Here is a 20,000-nt window from a genome sequence, read left to right on the forward strand (position 1 = left end):
TCATCCCCATCCATGAAGTTGTCTACCATCCAAACGTCTTCTGGCTTTTGTCTTGATGTGTGTATGTTTTGGTTTCTCATTGTAAATATACAGTGCCATTCCCACTGGGGCTATCATGTCTCGTACCCCCAGGGTTCAAGGTTCCGTGCCCCTGGGGGGGGGGGGGTACCTGAGGTACCCCAGGTCAAGAACCACTGGGCTAGAATATTGTCACCCAAGTTGTTTCTACCCAAACTAAGTAGTATATGCAAGTAGCATGCTAGCCTATTGTGCCGCCATCTTAAGCCAGGTCGGCGATCCCTCAGAACCAATTAAAAGGGGGAGAGGGAGGGGAAGGGGAGGGGGAGAGAGAGGGGGATGGGGAGGGGGAGAGAGGGGGAAGGGGAGGGGGAGAGAGGGGGGAAGGGGAAGGGGAGAGAGGGAGGAAGGGGAGGGGGAGAGAGGGGGGAAGGGGAAGGGGAGAGGGAGGGGGAAAGAGGGGGAAAGGGGAATGGAGGGGAAGGGGAAGGGGAAGGGGAGGGGGAGAGAGGGAGGAAGGGGAGGGGGAGAGAGGGGGGAAGGGGAAGGGGGAGAGGGAGGGGGAAAGAGGGGGAAAGGGGAAGGGGGAGAGGGAAGGGGAGAGCAGAGTAATGCCTGATCTCAGCACAGATCACAAACACCTAACAGGACCTAAAAACATAAGAACGTTAAGAATGGAAGAGACTGCAAGAGACCATAAGGCCTACACTAGGCAGTTTCATGTCCTTTACCACATCTCATCCCTACCCATCAAGTTATGAACATAAGAACAGAAGAACTTAGGAATGGAGGAGACTGCAAGAGACCATAAGGCCTACACTAGGTAGTTCCATGTCCCTTGCCACCTGTCATCCCTATCCACATAGCTATCTCATCTTCTCTTTAACAGCATAAGAATATAAGAGTGGAGGAAACTGCAAGAGACCATAAGGCCTACACTAGGCAGTTCCATATCCCTTACCACCTGTCATACCAATCCATAAAACTATGTAACCTTGTCTTAAAACGACCAATTATTGTTTCAGCGCTCACTAACTACATCACGGTTACTAAGTCTATTCAATTTGTTAATCATTCTGTTGGGTAAACCAGTTCTTGCCTATTTCCTTCCAATTCAAACCCATTAGTTCGAGTCCTGCAATGGCATACTTCATCATCGAATCTCATTTACCCGTGCAAGACAATATGACAGACAAGGTCATCATATTCAGACATCAAGGCAGGAGTCGTAGTAATGGGTTTGAATTGGACAAATTTAAGTTTAAGAAGGAAATAGGCAAGAACTGGTTTACCTAACCGAGTAATTAACGAATGGAATAGGCTTAGTAACCGTGATGTAGTTAGTGAGCGCTGAAACTATAATTGGTCGTTTCAAGAGATGGCTAGATAACTTTATGGATACGGATGACAGGTGGTAAAGGACATAGAACTGCCCAGTGTAGGCCTTAGGGCCCCTTGCAGTCTCCTCTATTCTTATATTAACCTTATGGATAGGGATGACAGATGGTAAGGGACATGGAACTGCCTAATGTAGGACTTATGGTCTCTCGCAGTCTCCTTCATTCTTACATTTTTATGTTCAGGAAAAATGAACTACGCCAGGAGGCGCTAAGTGGCTGCGGCCGAAGCCGTCACCTTTGCCCTAAGTGCTTTGGAGACTGTTGAGGGAAGGTAACACACAGTCACTCACTGATGATGGGAGTCGGAGAGGAATGAGTGCTGGATTCGAACCTGCGACTAGGAAGATGTGAGACTGGCGTCGATTTAAAGCCAATGTTTACAAAACACACACACACACATACACATACACACACACAAACATACACACACACTAACACACATACATAAACACATACACGCACACACACAAACATATACATATCCACACACACGCGCGCACACAAAACATACACACACACTAACACACATACATAAACACACAAACACATAAACGCACAAACACACACATACAACACACACACTAGCAACAAACAACCTCCGACCTTATCATCACTGATAATGCCCCGACCTCTCCGTCGCAGCAAACAAATGCACCATCATAGGTGGAGAACAAGGCCTATCACATGATGTACTCAAATTAGACAAGTTCTAGGGTTTACACAAATTGGATATTGTCAATGTACCTCTATTGCTGTTAACTCAATAAACCGATTATTGTTATCGATAGTTTATCATTTTACACACAAACAGGAACACACACACACATTTTAGTCTTTCTTTGCCACTTCTATGACTTTACCTCTCCAGCGCTATAATGGCTCTTCGGATAGAAGCGTTAGTTAGTGGCTACATTCCCCGACGGACCAGAGTTACGCAGGGTCCTTTCGTCATTGAGGAACTCTCTCTCTCTCTCTCTCTCTCTCTCTCTCTCTCTCTCTCAAAAAAAAAAAAAAAAAAAAAATCTCCGGGCCGATTCAGAAAATTTAGTGGCACCCCCTACAGACCAAAGCCACGAAGTATTATTTCGTCATTACGGAACAGTGTCTTGAACCATAAAAAATAAATGAGCAAATAAAAATAGATAAATTAATACCAATTGATATATAAATTAAAAGATGAAGTGTGTATATGATAAATAATAAACAGAAAATAATTAAAAAACAAACAACAAATAAATAAATATCAATTGATAAATGAAAAAAATGAAGTATGAATATGATAAATGATAAACAGAAAATAATTTAAAAATAACAAATAAAACTAATAAAAATAAATGGATAGAGGCGCTGGACACGGACGGACCGGCAGCAAAACTAATTCTCAATTCACTTCACAAACGATAACGTCCAAAACGATGTTACCGAGCGTTAGCGCAAAAACGCTAACTCTTTTGTTAGCGACTTTGTTCTTTCACGTTCCAAAAGGCTTCAATAACCGAGCGAATGACGTCACTCGTGCAAACTCGGAAAAAAAAAATCGCTGACTTTCTTTTGTTAGCGATTTTATTCCTTCACGTTTTTACTGTAAAAACGCTTCAATAACAGGAAGTGGTGACGTCATAAATGCGAATTCTACAACCAGCGGGCTCGAACGTTATTTACACATTTCACACTTATACACACACATACACACACACACACATGTACACATGTTTATTCATTTATTTATTTTTGCACTCCTATTTCGCCGATTGTTGTTTTCACACACGTACACACACACATACACACATACATGTTAACACACACACATGTAAACACACACACACACACACATACATGTAAAAACACACGTTTATTTATTTTTACACTCCTATTTCGCCGATTGTGTTTTTCACACACACACATATGTACACACACACACACACACACATACTTTTTTCACACTCCCATTTCGCAGCTTGTCTTACTTTTTTGTTTATTTTTGTTGTTGTTGTTGTTGTTTTGTGACGCTTTATTGTATTGCTGACGACTAAATTGATTGGGTCCTTGCTCGGCTGACACTTTCCAATATGGGTTTCGACAGCCGGGGCCAGACTCTTCTCGCGCAGTTTACATGAAATCGCAGTGTCACTTTTGTCAATTTACAGAATTTCAACAATTGGAACCGACGTTAACGGTAATTGATTAGTAGGAAAAAGAACAGCAGCGTGGCACCACCAAAAAATGGCGTCCGTGCGCATATACGCAGTATATATACACACGTGTGAATCAATATATATATATATATATATATATATATATATATATGTGTGTGTGTGTGTGTGTGTGTGTGTGTGCGTGTGTTTTCCTTACTTCCCTTTAGAAGTCACTCGGTCCCACGATATTTCATTTTATATCGTTCAATTTTTCCATACACACACACACATTTATATATATATGTGTGTGTGTGTGTGTGTGTGTGTGTGTGTGTGTGTGTGTGTGTGTGTACATATACTGGACAAATATATGCATATAATTGTAATTCATTAAACGATTTTCTCTAATCAAGCTTTACAAGAACAAGAACTCTTTCAAATTCAGTGTATGTGTGCGTTTTTTTTTTTTTTTTTTGTGCGGCAAGAAAATTGGTTCCGGTCTTCTTTTGTTTTCCCTTTACGAGTTGCCTGCAAGCATGGCTCAGTGAATAAGAACATAAAAATGGAGGAGACTGCAAGAGACCCTAAGGCCTACAGTAACCTGTTCCATGTCCCTTACCATCTACCATCCCCATCCATAAGGTTATCTCACTTCTTTTAAAACGACCAATTATTGTTTCATCGCTCACTAATTACATCACGGTTACTAAGTCTATTACATTCGTTAACCACTCTGTCGGTAAACCAGTTCTTCCTTATTTCCTTCTCAAACCTGGATTTATTCAGTTTAAACTCATCACTAAAAGTCCTGTCCTGACGTCTGAATATGACCTTTCCTGCATCATCCCTATTAAACCCCTGAAAGGGTTTTAATTCTCATGTCTGTAGAAAAGCATTAGCCAGTGGTAGGATCGGTTATAACAATGTCATTTCATTGCAAATAACAACACGACAGTTATTTCGCCAGTTACCGCACACCAAAACGGCCGAAGAGCTTGTTTCATCTGCACTTACCTCCATCTATCCTTAAAGAATTACCTCCCATTACAATGCATTTTATATTACATCAAGTTACATTACAATGCATTGCTTTCGGCCTCTTTCTCCACTGTCAAATTGAACGCTCCTCTTCATTAAATTTCAGCAGTAATCCTCATATTCTGCCCTCTATCTCCCTCTCTTCCATATACCCTTCTAACATCTTATTACTATATTATTGTCATCATCATTAGCACTATTGTTATTACCATCATCATTGATCCTGTTATTATGAAGAAGCATATGAGAGGTACGGAGCAAAGAGGGATGGAAGCTGTGCCTGGCTATATACTATTGCCATGATAATTAGCATTGTCGTTATTACCATCATTATTGATCCTGTTATTATGAAGAAACATATGAGAGGTACGAACTAAAGAGAGATGGGAGCCAAGCGCAATCTTTGAGAATGGGTGGAATGACAATAGTGGATTGATTGGTGAGATTGTTCAATGTGTGTCTGGGAGAAGGAAGCGTCCCAATGGACTGAAGGAATGCATGTATGGTTCCGCTATACAAGGAGAATTGAGACAAGGATGGATGTAGTTGTCTTGGAGGAATCGGTCTGTCGAGTGAAGTCAGTAAGGTGTATGGGCGTGTGTTGATTGTAAGGACAAGGTAGGGAACATATTAAAGGGGTTATCACACTGGGCTATTTGTCCTCCGACATCCCACTTCCGACCTCCATTTTAATAACTAGAATATGACTTCGCTTACAGAAATCTAGACTTCTCAAAGACCATTTCAACAATTTCTCTAACACTCGTATAGATTTACAATTTCTTTGTCATAATGAACGACGAACTAAGATAATCTGATACTTGGAGATTTGAAAACAAAATATTGTAATCGAAGTCATTTTTACTCAAACGAACTCTCAACTATCGGCGTTGATGAAACCAGTGGAAGCCCAGTGTGATACCCCCTTAACTAGGATAAGACAGTGAAATTCAGGAGAGGAAGTGGGTACGAAAATCAAAATTTTGCAGAAAGATAGGTATCTTAGAAGTTCTTAGCAAAAGGTGACAGAAACAGGCAAGGACTAGATTACCAACAGAGTAGTTAACGAATGGAATAGACTTAGTAACAATGTAATGAGCGCCGAAAAAAACAAGTGGTTGTTTTAAGATTAGATTAGACAAATTTAGGTTTAAGAAATAAATAGACAAGAACTGGTTTACTAAGAGTGGTTAACGAATGGAATAGACTTGGTAGCCACGTAGTGAACGCTGAAACAATGGATTGTAGTGAGAGAAGATGAGATAACTTTATGGATAAGGATGACAGGTGGTAAGGGACATGGAACGACCTAGTTCTCATGCAATCTCCTTTATTCTTATGTTCTTATGTAAACACGTTTTTGGGAGGGTTTTCATGTACTTGAAGAAATTGTATGGCAAGGTTCATAGAGAAACATTGTGGGGTGTGTTACAAGTATGTGGAGTGTGTTACAAGTATGTGGAGTGTGTTTCAGGTATGTGGAGTGTGTTAGAAGTATGTGGAGTGTGTTACAAGTATGTGGAGTGTGTTACAGGTATGTGGTACGTGTTACAGATATGTGGAGTGTGTTACAAGAATGTGGAGTGTGTTACAAGTATGTGGAGGGGGGTTGTTACAGGTATGTGGAGTGTGTTACAAGTATGTGGAGTGTGTTACAAATATGTGGAGTGTGTTACAGATATGTGGAGTGTGTTACAGATATGTGGAGTGTGCGTGTGAGGGTGAAACTTTGTTGAAGACCGAGTTTTTAAACGAGCAGTAAGCCCTGTTCACACTAGCGGTTTGAACCGCGCGGAAACCGAGGCGGTACCGCATATTCAAGGAAAAACTGTGCATTCGTGAATCGCCTCCATTGACTTACATTGTAATTGAACAGCCGCAATTCAGACCGCGGCGGCTGAAGCCGCTAGTGTGAACAGGGCAGTAGGGTATGGGTAAAGCGGTTTCATGTGTATATGGGGCAGAGTCAGCACTTTTCCCACCGTCAAATCACTACAGCAAACTATTTTGTTTTGTCAATAATTGACACAGAATGTCCTTTGATATTATGCTGAAGGAAAAGTATTTTCCTCCAGCATATCATCAGATTCCTTCCCGAAAGCTGCGGGCTGCAAATCTGCTCCAACAATCGGAGGAAAACAGCCCAGTGTGATAACGCCTTCAACGACTGTCGGAGGTCAAACAGCCCAGTGTGATAACGCCTATAAGACCGGTGTCACACTGTCCGGCGCGGCGCCAACGTTGCGGCGCCACCGTTGGCAACAACAAAGTACCTCTTACGAGTCATCAGACCCGAAACGTCGCTACATCAAGTTCTGGCATCAGATGATTTTATTAAGCGAATTGAACTCGCAAACCTCATCTGACGGTTTGTCCGAAGATAGATGAAACATGGCGAAACATTGTGAGAATCGGCTAGCCGTCTCTAGCCCATTCCCATAATGTTTCGCCACGTTTCGTCCATTTTTGGTCAAACCTGGGGGGAGATGGCTTCATCTTTCACTGTACGTGGATAAGGTAAACTCACAGGTTTGTAATTGGTGAGTGAAAATCGCAATATATTTGAAATTATATGGTTTTACGTCACAAATCCCCTCCCTGTCGGGAGGCTAGTACGGTGCCCCTTACATAGGACTTTGTGGCGTGAAATGTATTGAACCATGCCTCTGGTCCAACTTCACCGGTGGCAGGGTTGGAACCACCATCCCCACGACCTTCGCCGCAAGTGACGACACCCTAACCCGCTCGGCCACCGAGCTAATAAATAAATGAATAAATATATGAGCAAATTGTAATTTGCGAATAATACTAAACTTGAGATTAATTTTGCGAAGAAAATGGCGAATGGGTGTGTGCAAACGTAATATGAAGAGATGCACAAGGAATGATAAGGAATCGTTTTTGCGTCGCGAAATCCCCCTTATCAGGAGGCTAGACGGTGACCCTTACAGCATTACCGGAGAAGAATCATATTCTGATTTCTTTATTCATATATTCTTATTTTTTATCCCTCTCTTTTATCTATAATAGCTACCATATACTCAAAGGAAAAACATGCCGACAAGAGACCTTTTGGTCCATAACTAGGTCGGATGCGAAAAAAACATAAATAAAGATAAATAATAAACAAACAGAAACATGACAGTTTGAGACCTTTATTTCTTGTCTGATTTGCATTTGATATGAAAATTCCGTCACTTTTAGGTGTTCCCAATTCCCTTTAGAATCTTAAAGACCTGTATCAAATCATCCCTGGGTCTACGCTTTGTTAGGGAAAATAGATTCATGTTTTAGTTGGTTTTCGTATGATTTAGTTTTGTTTGGAATATATATATATATATATATATATATATATATATATATATATATATATATATTTTTTTGTTTCGCCATTGCACTTCTGATTGGATCTACTGAACAGATCTTAACTAACACTGCAAAGGTTTTTTTTTTTTTTTTTTTTTTTTGGGGGGGGGGGAGTGAAGTATCACTCCCATGGGCTATGTTTGAGCCCGTGTGCAAAGCCTCTGAGTTAACTTAACCCTTTCGGTAATGAAAACGAGTTATGTTGACCAATTTCTCCGTCTACTCACCAAAGCTCCCACGAAGTGGCAAGTGAGAAACCCCATGGTAGGGCAAGCCCTAAGTCATGGCAAGCCGCTGTTTTTTTTTTTTTTTTTTCCCCGATGCTTGGGTCGCCTCCCCTCCTGCCCAGGGCTGACGGGAAGCAACACAAGAAACACGTAGTGGGTCCCGGAAATCGAACTCACGATCACTTGATTAGGAGTTTGACACACTATCCAATGAGCTACCGCGCGGCCCATAGAGATGATTAATTTCAGTCAAGTGAAAAGAAAAGAGATAGAAGAGTTTCAACCTAAAAAATCATTTGACCTTGAGGTCACGGGCTCCTTATTAAAAAAAAGGGGGGGGGGAGGGAGGGAATCACAGATGTATGCCATCCTTAATCTAAAGACGTTTCAAACCTGATTTATGGGTAAAATACGAAGGATAGTTACAAATTTGGACATCACAATCCCTGGAAAAACAAGTGTATAAATGACGCAAGTTGCCCAGTAGTACGTATATTCAGCCATCAAATGCAACATAGCACACAATACATGAACACACAATATAACGTATGTTCATAGCCATCAAATATGGCATAACACGCATACGCACACACAAATACATTAACACCCAAAGATGTACGTTAAGAACCATCAAATTCGACATAACACGCACAAATACGTATGTTAAGAGCTATCAATTGTAACAAATACACACACACACACACACAAGGATGCTGCCCTCCCATTAGCTCAACACGTTCGGCGACGACCCCAGAGTCTGAAAACAAGAGCAAAGAGTGTTTGACACCAAGTTGTACTCACGTTTGAGAGCGCGAGGTTTGGCCTGCTTGCGACGGGACATTATCTTCTACCAGTAGTACCTCGTGTGCAAGCTCACTTCAGTGTCCTCCTTCAGGCTGCTCTCCTTGTAGCTTTCATGGCGTATTGGAATCCTCAGGTGAGAGTATAATACATATAGCCTCTTCAGGTAATCTCTCCTGTGCTCGGTGCAAGCTCACTTCAGTGTCCTCCTTCAGGTTGCTCTCAACACTTCCTTGTGGTTCTCATGGCGTATTCGAATTCCCAAGTGTGTGTTGGTTTGTGTATATATCTCCCGCTTAAGAGAGCCTCTGTTGTTTCCTCGTCTTCACTTTGGTCTCATCATCTATGTGAGGGTTTCATCTTGGTCTTGGTCTTTTGAAACCTTCCCGGAAGCTGCACAAATCTAAACAGGTTTGTAAAATTGCTTCCAATCTTCTTTTTAGCCTTGATTTCCGAGATTTTTTTTTTTTCTTGGAGTTTCCGGGAGAAGAGTGCAAAACGTTAATGTCTACTTAGTGTTGTGCTCACAAACGTTTCCAATATGCCGGCATAAACCGGGAGTCCATTTACACATGCAAACGTTTCTAGTGTTCCTCACCTCTTAATTCTCTCTTTTCTCTCGACTTTCTCACTATCTACACATGAAAACATCTCATATCTAATGTCCTCCAACCACTTAAATCTCCTTTTGCTCACTTTTTTTTTCTAACCAAATATCTTTTACATACTACTCAGCAAACAGATTCTAGTTTTCCGTCGATTTTATAGTTTCTTTTTTAACCTTTTTGTCCAACGCTATGTTTTATAGCCTCGACAAAAACACTTCTCCATGATTAAATTTTTTTTCTAAAAGACACGACCTTTCTTCCTGAAACCACTCCGCGTCTCTTTTCTTTTTTCAGTTTTTTGTTATTTACCAAAGTTTCGAAATTTCCTCTGGGAAAAGAATTTTTCATTTCCAAAATCTGTTTAGTTCTTATTTCGCTTTTTCTATCACTTCTACAAGGATTGTCACACAAAACTGTCCACAATAACAATAGCTGCTTTACATTTTCCAAATGTATTTTTCCTCTATGTCCTTTCCCTCTTAGTACAAATGTCATAAACACTCAATATAACTTTCACTATAAACGATTAATTCTAAATTCACTATTTCCTACAAAAGAACACCAACATAACAAACAGCTCCTGTTTCCAAAGCCATTTACTTTTCGAGTATCCTTACAAATGTATCCAAAAGTAACTAAATTAATACCTTTCCTTTATTCTCAATCGAACTTGAGTGACATCCATAAGCCATAGAATTATCCCGAGTTGAGGGAGTTGACGGGGTCTGACTGTAGCCAATGAAGGTACGGTCGATCTGATAACACAGCGACCTAAGCTAGTTCATCTACTCCCCTTCAGGTCCCTTCGAGGACCTTGAAGGTCCTTCAGTACTGAAGGATAAGCCCTTAGATCCTTCAGGCGACCAGGCCATCCACCACCAACACCCAACGCCACTCCTCCGAAGAGGCGCTGACCGATGTCCAACGCTCCAGACCCCGCGAAGATCGCGTTCTCCCGCAACCGCACAAGACTAAAGTCACCCCTCACCGTCCCCACAACGTCGCGTCTAGGTGGCGTGCCAGGTCACAACGTGGACGCCCTTTACGTTACATGATCCATCGCCTCGTCCGGATCATCGTCACAGGGTAAAAGCGAGCCGAAGTCGAACGGTGTTGAGGCATTCGAACATTTCTTCTTCTTCGGCAAACCGAACACGAGTTGCACAGTGGTGGAGGACGACCTCAAACGTCTCGAGGAGGAGGTGGTGAGGGTGAGGAGGAGCTGATAAGGCGTGGTTTGACGATGCTTAACCTCCAAAGTCGTCTCGCATCTGTGGGGGGGAAGATAGGAAAAGATATTCAATCAATGCTTAGCTACAGGCGAGGAGGTTGTTCCCAAACAATCACAAAACATACGTCATCATCCCTTAGGGTTGGCATACACCAGGGAGTGCGTTGCTTCATCCACACGCTGGCGCCAGTCCCCTCCACGGTCTCTCCCCCGAGGAGCAAGCTCCCATGCAGACACCCTTCCCTTCCCACTCCAAACCACTCTCGACAGGTTCGATCCACTTGCCCCTCCAGCCATGGAATCAGTGGGCGTCGTCCCCTTCTTCGTCTCCTCCATCGAGGGTTGTTGTCTCTTGTGGAGACAACGCTGAATAGGATCAGCATCATCAGGGAAACGTGCCACATGATGCCCATAGACCTAGAGTTGACGCTCACGGATTATGCTGATAGTGACTGACTTTGACTGAGTCTCACAGTATCTCTGGTGCGAAAACGTCATTCCAGCGATACCTCATGATTCTCCGAGGGCGCCAAAGACATTAGGCCTCTTGATTACAAAACGCTGGGGAGGGAATTCAACACGAACTCCCTTTTTTCACAACTGAACTTAGGAGACTGCGCTACCCACGTTATGTCACTATCAAGAGCAGCGGTATACAAAGGCCAGGAAACAAAGAACATAAGGGGACTGCACAGTAGCCCAGTGGATACCGTGTCGAACTCATGAGCAGGGGGTCCTGAGTTCGATTCCCGTCAGTTCCCGACAGCCCTGGCCAGACGGGGCGGCAACCCAAACATCGTAAAAAAAAAAAAAAAAAAAAAAAAAAAAAAAAGGGTTACCGTAACTGACAGGGGTTTCTCACTTCCCACTTCCTAGGAGTGGGATGGGGAGTGAGTTTAAGAACATAAGAATGGAGATTACAAGAGACCATAAGACCTATATTAAGCAGTTCAATGTCCCTTAGCAACTGCCATCCCCATTCATTAGATTACCTCATCTTCTCTTAAAATAACCAATACTTTCAGCGCTCAATACATCACGGTTGCCAAGTTTATTCCGTTCAACAAGTTTTATCCTATTTCCTTCTTAAACCTTACAGCAAATTCTCATAATGTTTCACCAATTTTAATCTATCTTTGGACAAACCTGAGAATGTATTTTGGTCTTTCGATGTAAACATTTCGTTCTAAGAAGAGCAACTTTCGACAACTGCGTAGTCTATGAACGGAATACATTTCCCCGAGGTCGATGAAAAATGTACTCCAGTTCAATGACGGTTCAGCTACACACATGCCTAAGCAACATGATTATATATATATATACATACATACATACATATATATATATATATATATATATATATATATATATCAACCTGTTTCTAACAGTGTTGTTATTTTTAAAGACAACTTGGACACCAAACTTATTAAAGTACGAGTTAAACTAAAAAAAATTTTAACTCGTACTTTTAATAAATTTGGTGTCCAAGTTGTCTATATATATATATATACATACATACATACATATACCAAGGCTTTTTTCCCCCTTACCAGGGGGGTAGCCAAAAAGGACAAGGCACAAAAACATTCCCACCCATTTCATCCCCGAAAACACTCCACACCCCTCCACCCTCCCTCCCATCTTTGCACCTCCTAGATGACGGGTCATCCCTGCACCCTGTCCACTCCCCATGCCTCCTCTATGTATCCCTTCTTAGTATACACAAGTCAACCTACCCTTCGTATAACCACGCTGAAAAGGATCACAGTTAGTGATCGCAATACACGTATCTTCCAATAACTTTCTTTTCTCCGATAGTGGGATATTCAGTACATATATATATATTATATATATATATACACATATATATATCATATATATATATATACATTGTGTGTGTGTGTAAACAATATATATGCGACAAAATCACAAGAGTAATTACAACAAAATGATAGTGAGATATTTCGTATACAACATCTTCAGACAAAATACACGTATTTTGTCTGAAGATATAATATGCGAAAAATATTAGTCATTTCGTTATCTCCGGTGGTTTTGTCGCTGAGGTTTCTGTGTGTGTGTGTGTATATATATATATATATATATATATATATATATATATATATATATAATTACCAACCGGCATATGTGCGCTAGAGGCATAATCGGAAACATCTTGGCCTCGCATTCGCTTAGTTGTGTGTTCGAATCCCGCACTCCTCTCCGATTCCCAGCAGTGACTGTTAATTACCTGGCCCAACAGTCCCCCAAAGCGCATCACTGGGCAAAGGTGACGGCTTCGGCCGCAGCTACTCATCGCCTCCTGGCGTAGTAAACTCTTCACCTTCTTCATTAAACGATATACAGGGTTTGCCCAAGGTCTTTCCCTGATTATAAAAATCTATTCATTTATTATTATTCTTTTTTTACGAATGTCCCCTTTGGCTACAGGGAATGTATGTGCTATGCCTTGCTGCGTTGCTTTTGACCCAGGGCAGTTCGTGGATGCAGGGATGACCCGTCATTCAAGAGGAACCAAGATGGGAGGGGTGGGAATAGATACGTGCTTTTGATTTGGCTACCTCCCTTATAAGGGGGAAAAAGTTCTTGGTATATAGACTAAGCCAAAATCGAACAATAGTTGTCTATATACTTCTAGCATATACCTAGAAAATCAAATAATCCCGACAGTCGCCCCGGGTTCGAACCAGGGTCTCACTCATTGTTGAACCAACGCCTTACCGACTGAGCTCCCACGGCTCAGTCGGTAAAGCGTTCACTCAGCAACGAGCAAGACCTCGGTTCGATCCCCGGGGCGACTGACGGGATTATTTGATTGATACTCGCTGCTACTAGCGATTTCCCTTTATATATCTAGAATTTTTGTCTTCAAATACACTCTTGGAGTACATCTAATCGATCTTAGAATCCACAAAATGTGTCGTGGGAAGAGTCAAAAGTATCCATATGGGGGTAAAAACTGGCCATTGTGTTTCAACAAAATAAAGAGGAATTATACAAAACACATAGTAGTTGGCGGTTTTATTTCCCCTGTCTGTCTGTCATAATTAGGTCAGTAACAAAGACAATGGCCAGTTTTAACCCTCATGTGGCTACTTTTGCCCCTTTCCTAAGGTAATTGCTTCCAGACATACCCCCGCCACTTTTTTTTTTTTTTATCTTTATTTATTTTTATTCTTTATTTTATTTTCAGGTGGTGTGTGTAGGACAAAGCGTACCGTAAACAGGTCCGCGATATCCAAACACTGAAGGCAAAGGTTACAGAGACAATCACACATGCAACACTTGGGGTGCTTCAAGACACAAAAATGAATTTGAATATCGTTTTGATGTTCTCCAAAAGCAGCCCATGCCGAGGTTTATTGAATTTTGTGTTTATGTGAGAAAAAATAAATATATGCTATAATTATTTATAAAATAATCATATTGTTCTATCTTGTTCAGGTTTGGCTTAACAAATGTTTATAATTAGGGAAAGACTTTATGCTCATCCTGTATTACTTAGGTTGTCGTTGTTGATTCCTAGAAATATACTAAAGATGAAGAAGGTGAAAAAGGATGATGATGAGAAGGATGAGAAAGAAAAGAAGAAGGCGAGGAGGAAGAAGAAGGCGAAGAGGAAGAAGAAGGCGAAGAAAAGAAGAAGAAGAAGAAGGCGATGAGGAAGCAGAAGAAGGCGAATAAGAAGAAGAAGGCGAAGAAGAAGGTGAAAAAGGATGATGAGGAAGAGATGAAAAAGAAGAAGCAAAAGAAGAAGAAATGGAAGACGAAGAAGATGATGTGTGGAGAAGGAGGAGGAGGAGGAGATGAAGAAGCAGAAGAAAAAGAAAAAGAAGCAGAAGGAGAATTTTTGAAGTATAAGAAGAAAAACAACAACAACAATATGAAGAAGAAAGATAAAGTGTCTATCAATCACACTGGGCCACCGACACTTGACAATCGCCAGCTTCATCATTCGGAGTAAGCCATGTCAAATGCCATAAGGGGTTAACACACTGGGCTTCCACGGGCTTCACCACCAGCCCCGACCGCTGAGAGTTCGTTGGAGCAAAAACGGTTACAATATTTGAATTTTCAAATCTCCAACCGTCAAATCGTCTTTCCGTCATATATAGCAAACCTGACGGATGAACTAAGAGGTTGTAAACCTAGACGAATGTTAGACACACCGCTGAAATGTTCTTAGAGAAGTCTAGATTTCTGAAAGCGAAGTCATATTCTAGTTATCCAAATGGAGGTTGGAGGTAGGATGTCGGAGGAAAATTAGCTCAGTGTGATAACCCCTTTATACAATTAATTTGGTTCACTGTTCACAAATGAAAATTCAAAAGCCAAATTTCAATTTCACCAAATTTAGGTTTAGGAAGGAAATAGGCAAGAACTGGTTTACCCACATAGTGGTTAACGAATGGAATAGACTTAGTAACCGTCATGTATGTAGTTAGTGAGCGCTGAAACAATAATTGGTCGTTTTAAAAGAAGACGACATAACTTTATGAATGACAGGTGGTAAGGGACATGACACTGCCTAGTGTAGGCCTTAGGGTCTCTTGCAGCCTCCTCCTTTCTTGTGTTCTTAATTGACAATAATTCAACGAAAAAAAAAAAATCCAAATACCCACAAACTACCGACAGACGGGACACATATTTCTTGTTTACAGTAATGTGATATAATTATAACGGATGCTCGCTGGCCGAGCGGGTTAGAGCGTCACTGCTTGCGGCGGAGGTCGAGGTGACGGCAGTTCGGGCTTTGCCGCCAGCGAGCTGGACCAAGGGCATGGGTTCATTCCACGCTACAAATACCTCTATAAGGGGCACCGTCCTAGCCTCCTGAGAAGGGGAGTTTGCGACGTTATACAGAATGTGTTGTGTGTGTGTGTGTGTGTGTGTGTATACATATATATGTTCAGGCATTCTGACTGATTATAATCAGTCAGAATGCCTGAACATATATATGTATATACACATAATTATCAAAGCATATCTGCGAAACTAGTCAGTAATAAACTCAGACTAAGACTCCTGTGTTTCCTACTCCCACTTACGTCATATATATATATATATATATATATATATATATGTACACACACACACACATATATATATATATATATATATATGTACACACACACACATATATATATATATATATATATATATATATATATACATATAATTCAGCAGTCGTATTTACAACAGCAAACAAATCACATGATTGAACAAATTGAAATTCTTTATACACACACGAGTTGACCAAATGGAGAAAGATGTTATTATCAATTGTAGTTTACCAGCGCTTCTATCATTGTGTAATACGATTTTTTTTATTATTAATGTTAATTTGGCTCTCTCAAAACACACACACACACACACTTGAGTAAAATCGTGTGTATGTGTGTGTGTACACGCATAACATATATGTATATACACATACAGAAGCAGATAATAATAATAAACGAAACACATACACCAGCAATTTTTACCGTTTACGTTAAGGACTTGTAACTTTTTTTTTAACAATTTTGTGTTATTTTCGTCTTTTTTGAGAGGATTCTTTTTCGAGAAGACTTTGTGGATAAGAAATTTTTCGAGAATTTTTTTTTTTTTTTTTTTTTTTTGAGAAGAATTTTTTCGAGATTTTTTTCAATATTTTTTTCGAAAAGATTTTTTTTCGAAATAACTTTTTTCGATTAAAAAAAAAATCTTCCCGTGAAGATTTTATTAAGATTATTTTCCGAAAAGAATTTACTTCAATAATACATTTTCTTATTCTATTTTATTATTATTATTATTATCATCATTATTTTGAGATTCTTTTTTCGGGAAGACCAAAAGCGAGTCCTCTGGTTTGCAGCGGCAGCGGCCTTCGCCGACGGTTGGCCGAGCTTCCGCCCAGATGGCGCCGGCCGCCGACCAAAGGGGGGCCGGACCCTGATGGCTCTATTTATTATAAATACCAAGCGTTAGGGGAGGAGGAGGAGGAAGGAGGAAGGACGGCCGGACGGACGGCTGGGGAGAGGGGGAGAAAGGTTAGGGAGAGGAGGGGAAGAAATCTGGGGAGAGGAAGGGAAGAAAGGTTTGGGAGAGGGGGAAGAAGGCTGGGAGGCCGAGAGAAAGTTTAAGGAGAGGAGAGGGAGATAGCTGGGGAGAGGGGAAGAAAGCATAGGGAGAGGAGGGGAAGAAAGCTGGGGAGAGGGGGAGAAAGGTTAGGGAGAGGGGAAGAAAGGTTAGAGAGAAGAGGAGAAGAAAGCTGGGGAGAGGGGGAGAAAGGTTAGGGAGAGGGGGAAGAACGCTGGGGAGAGGGGAAGAAGGTTGGGGAGAAGGGAAGAAGGTTGGGGAGAAGGGAAGAAGGTTGGGGAGAAGGGAAGAAGGCTGGGGAGGGGGGAGAAAGGTTAGGAAGAGGGGAAGAAGGCTGGGGAAAGGGGGAGAAATCTGGGAGAGGGGAAGAAAGGTTAGGGAGGGGGGTAAGAAATCTGGGAGAGGGGAAGAAAGGTTAGGGAGAGGGGGAAGAAGGCTGGGAGAGGGGAAGAAAGGTTAGGGAGAGGGGGAAGAAATCTGGGAGAGGGGGAAGAAATCTGGGAGAGGGGAAGAAAGGTTAGGGAGAGGGGGAAGAAATCTGGGAGAGGGGAAGAAAGGTTAGGGAAAGGGGGAAGAAGGCTGGGAGGCCGAGAGAAAGGTTAGGGAGAGGAGAGGAAGAAAGCTGGGGAGAGGGGGAGAAAGGTTAGGGAGAGGAGGGGAAGAAAGTTGGGGAGAAAGGTTAGGGAGAGGGGAAGAAGGTTGGGGAGAGGGGGAGAAGAAAGCTGGGGAGAGGGGGAGAAGGCTGGGGAGGGGGGAAGAAAGGTTAGGGAGAGGGGAAGAAGGCTGGGGAAAGGGGGACAAATCTGGGAGAGGGGAAGAAAGGTTAGGGAGGGGGGGAAGAAGGCTGGGAGGGGGAGAAAGGTTAGGGAGAGGGGGAAGAAGGCTGGGAGGGGGAGAAAGGTTAGGGAGAGGGGAAGAAAGCTGGGGAGAGGGGGAGAAAGGTTAGGGAGAGGCGGAAGAACGCTGGGGAGAGGGGAAGTCTGGGGGGGCTGGAGAAAGCTTGGGAAAGGGAAGAAAGGAGGGAGGAGGAGAAAGGTTAGGGAGAGGGGAAGAAGGCTGGGGAGAAGGGGAGAAAGGAGGAGGAGGGGAAGGACGGGAGAGGGGAGAAAGTTTAGGGAGAGGAGAAGAAAGCTGGGGAGAAGGGAAGAAAACTGGGGAGGGGAGAAAGGTTAGGGAGAAGGGGAAGAAGGTTAAGGAGATGGAGAGAAAGGAGGGGGAGGGAAAGGCCCGGAGGGGGAGAAAGATTAGGTAGAGGGGAAGAAAGGAGGGGAGGTTGGGAGAGGGGGAGAAAAGAGGGGGGTTGGGAGAGGGGGAGAAAGGAGGGAGTAGGAGAAGGATGGGAAGGGGAGAAAGGTTAGGGAGAGGGGAGGAAGATTGAGGAGATGGGGAGAAAGGAGGGGTGAGGGGAAGAAGGCTGGGAGATGGAAAGAGGTTGGGGAAAGGGGAAGAAAAGAGGGGAGGTCGGGAGAGGGGGAGAAAGGAGGGGGAGGCTGGGAGAGGGGGAGAAAGGAGGGAGAGGGGGAGAAAGGAGGGGGAGGCTGGGAGAGGGGGAGAAAGGAGGGGGAGGCTGGGAGAGGGGGAGAAAGGAGAGAGAGAAAAGAGGGGAGGGGAAGGCTGGGAGGGGGAGAAAGGTTAGGGAGAGGGGAAGAAGGCTGGGGAGAAGGTTGGGAGGGGAGAAAGGTTAAGGAGAGGGGAAAGGTTAGTGAGAAAGGAGGGGAGGGGGAGAAGGGGGGAAAATTGGGGAGAGGATGAGATGGGGGGAGGTAGAAGGCTTGGGGAGAAAGAAGGGGGTGAGGGAAAGGGAAGGTTGGAGGAGGGGAGAAGAGTGGGGGAAGAAGGAGAAAGGGGGAGAGGGTTAGGGGAGGGGGAGAAGATGAGGGAGGTAGAAGGTTCGGGTAGGGGGAGAAGGGAAGGAGAAGGGGGAAGGTTGGGGAGGGGGTCGGGGAGGTTTGGGGGGAGGGGGAAGGTTGGGGGGTCCAAAGTGGGTGAGTAAGAAGACGGTGGGGGGGATGAGGGGGAAATAGGGGGGGCGATAATAAGATGTTAGGGAGGCTAGGAGGGCGGGGGAGGATGTGAAGGAAGGGGAGAGAGAGAGAGAGAGAGAGAGAGAGAGAGAGAGAGAGAGAGAGAGAGAATGAGAGATAAAGATATATAGAAAGATAATTATATATATATATATATATATATATATATATACATATATATATATATATATATAAAGTTATTGATAGAAAGCCAAAGATATAGAAAGATATGTAGATAGAAATAGAAAGATAGAGAGGAGGAAAAAAGAGAAAGGGTTGACAGAAGATGTAGAGAAATTAATAGAAAACGGAAGAGGGGTGAGTGAGAAAGAAACTGAAAACGAAGGAGACTGCAAGAGACCCTAAGGCCTACACTAGGCAGTTCAATGACCACCTCTCATCCTCATCCATAAAGCTGTCTAGCATTTTCTTAAAACAACTGATTATTGTTTCAGCTTTAAAACTACACCGAAGAGATGCAAAGAACTACCTTGTGACGTCACAGGCAAGAACTACCTTGTGACGTCAAAGACAGGGACTATTTTGTGACGTCACAGAAGGAAGAACTACATTGTGACGTCACAGAGGCAGGAATTACCTTGTGACGTCACAGACAGGAACTACCTTGTGACGTCACATAGGCAGGAATTACATTGTGACGTCATAGAGGCAGGAATTACCTTGTGACGTCACAGAAGGGAGAACTACCTAGTGACGTCACAGAGGCAGGAACTACCTGAAGAAGACGACGGCGATAAAGAACTGCATATAAATACATAATAAATAAATAAATATATACTTTTTATCTTAATCAGCAAAGTTAATAAATATGTGTATTTAATAAATCTAGCTTCGGACTAGACAACCTGGCACACCGACACAACCAGTTGCGTGAAACCGATCGCACGCCGACGCAACCAGTTGCATGAAACCGATCGCACGCCGACGCAACCAGTTGCATGAAACCGATTGCACACACACACACACACACACACATCTCCATTCACAAACACACATAAATGCATCTACACACACACACACGTACATACT

The 20,000-nt window shown here is 42.7% G+C and overlaps 1 protein-coding gene across 2 annotated transcripts in view; it reads right to left on the reverse strand.

Annotated features, from left to right (window-relative positions):
- The window catches only part of LOC143024010 (uncharacterized), a 182,042-nt gene that overhangs the window by 157,314 nt on the left and 4,728 nt on the right, over window positions 1-20,000 (reverse strand). For both annotated transcript variants that reach the window (XM_076182704.1, XM_076182705.1), the window contains exon 2: window positions 8,986-10,864. In XM_076182704.1, coding sequence (XP_076038819.1) covers window positions 8,986-9,025 — 40 coding nt within the window. In that variant the 5' untranslated portion in view covers window positions 9,026-10,864. The remainder of the gene's footprint in view (window positions 1-8,985; window positions 10,865-20,000) is intronic.

The sequence above is a fragment of the Oratosquilla oratoria genome, unplaced genomic scaffold (genome assembly GCF_046742065.1).
Source record: "Oratosquilla oratoria isolate Oo_2021 unplaced genomic scaffold, ASM4674206v1 SCAFFOLD79, whole genome shotgun sequence".
Lineage (NCBI taxonomy): Eukaryota > Metazoa > Arthropoda > Malacostraca > Stomatopoda > Squillidae > Oratosquilla > Oratosquilla oratoria.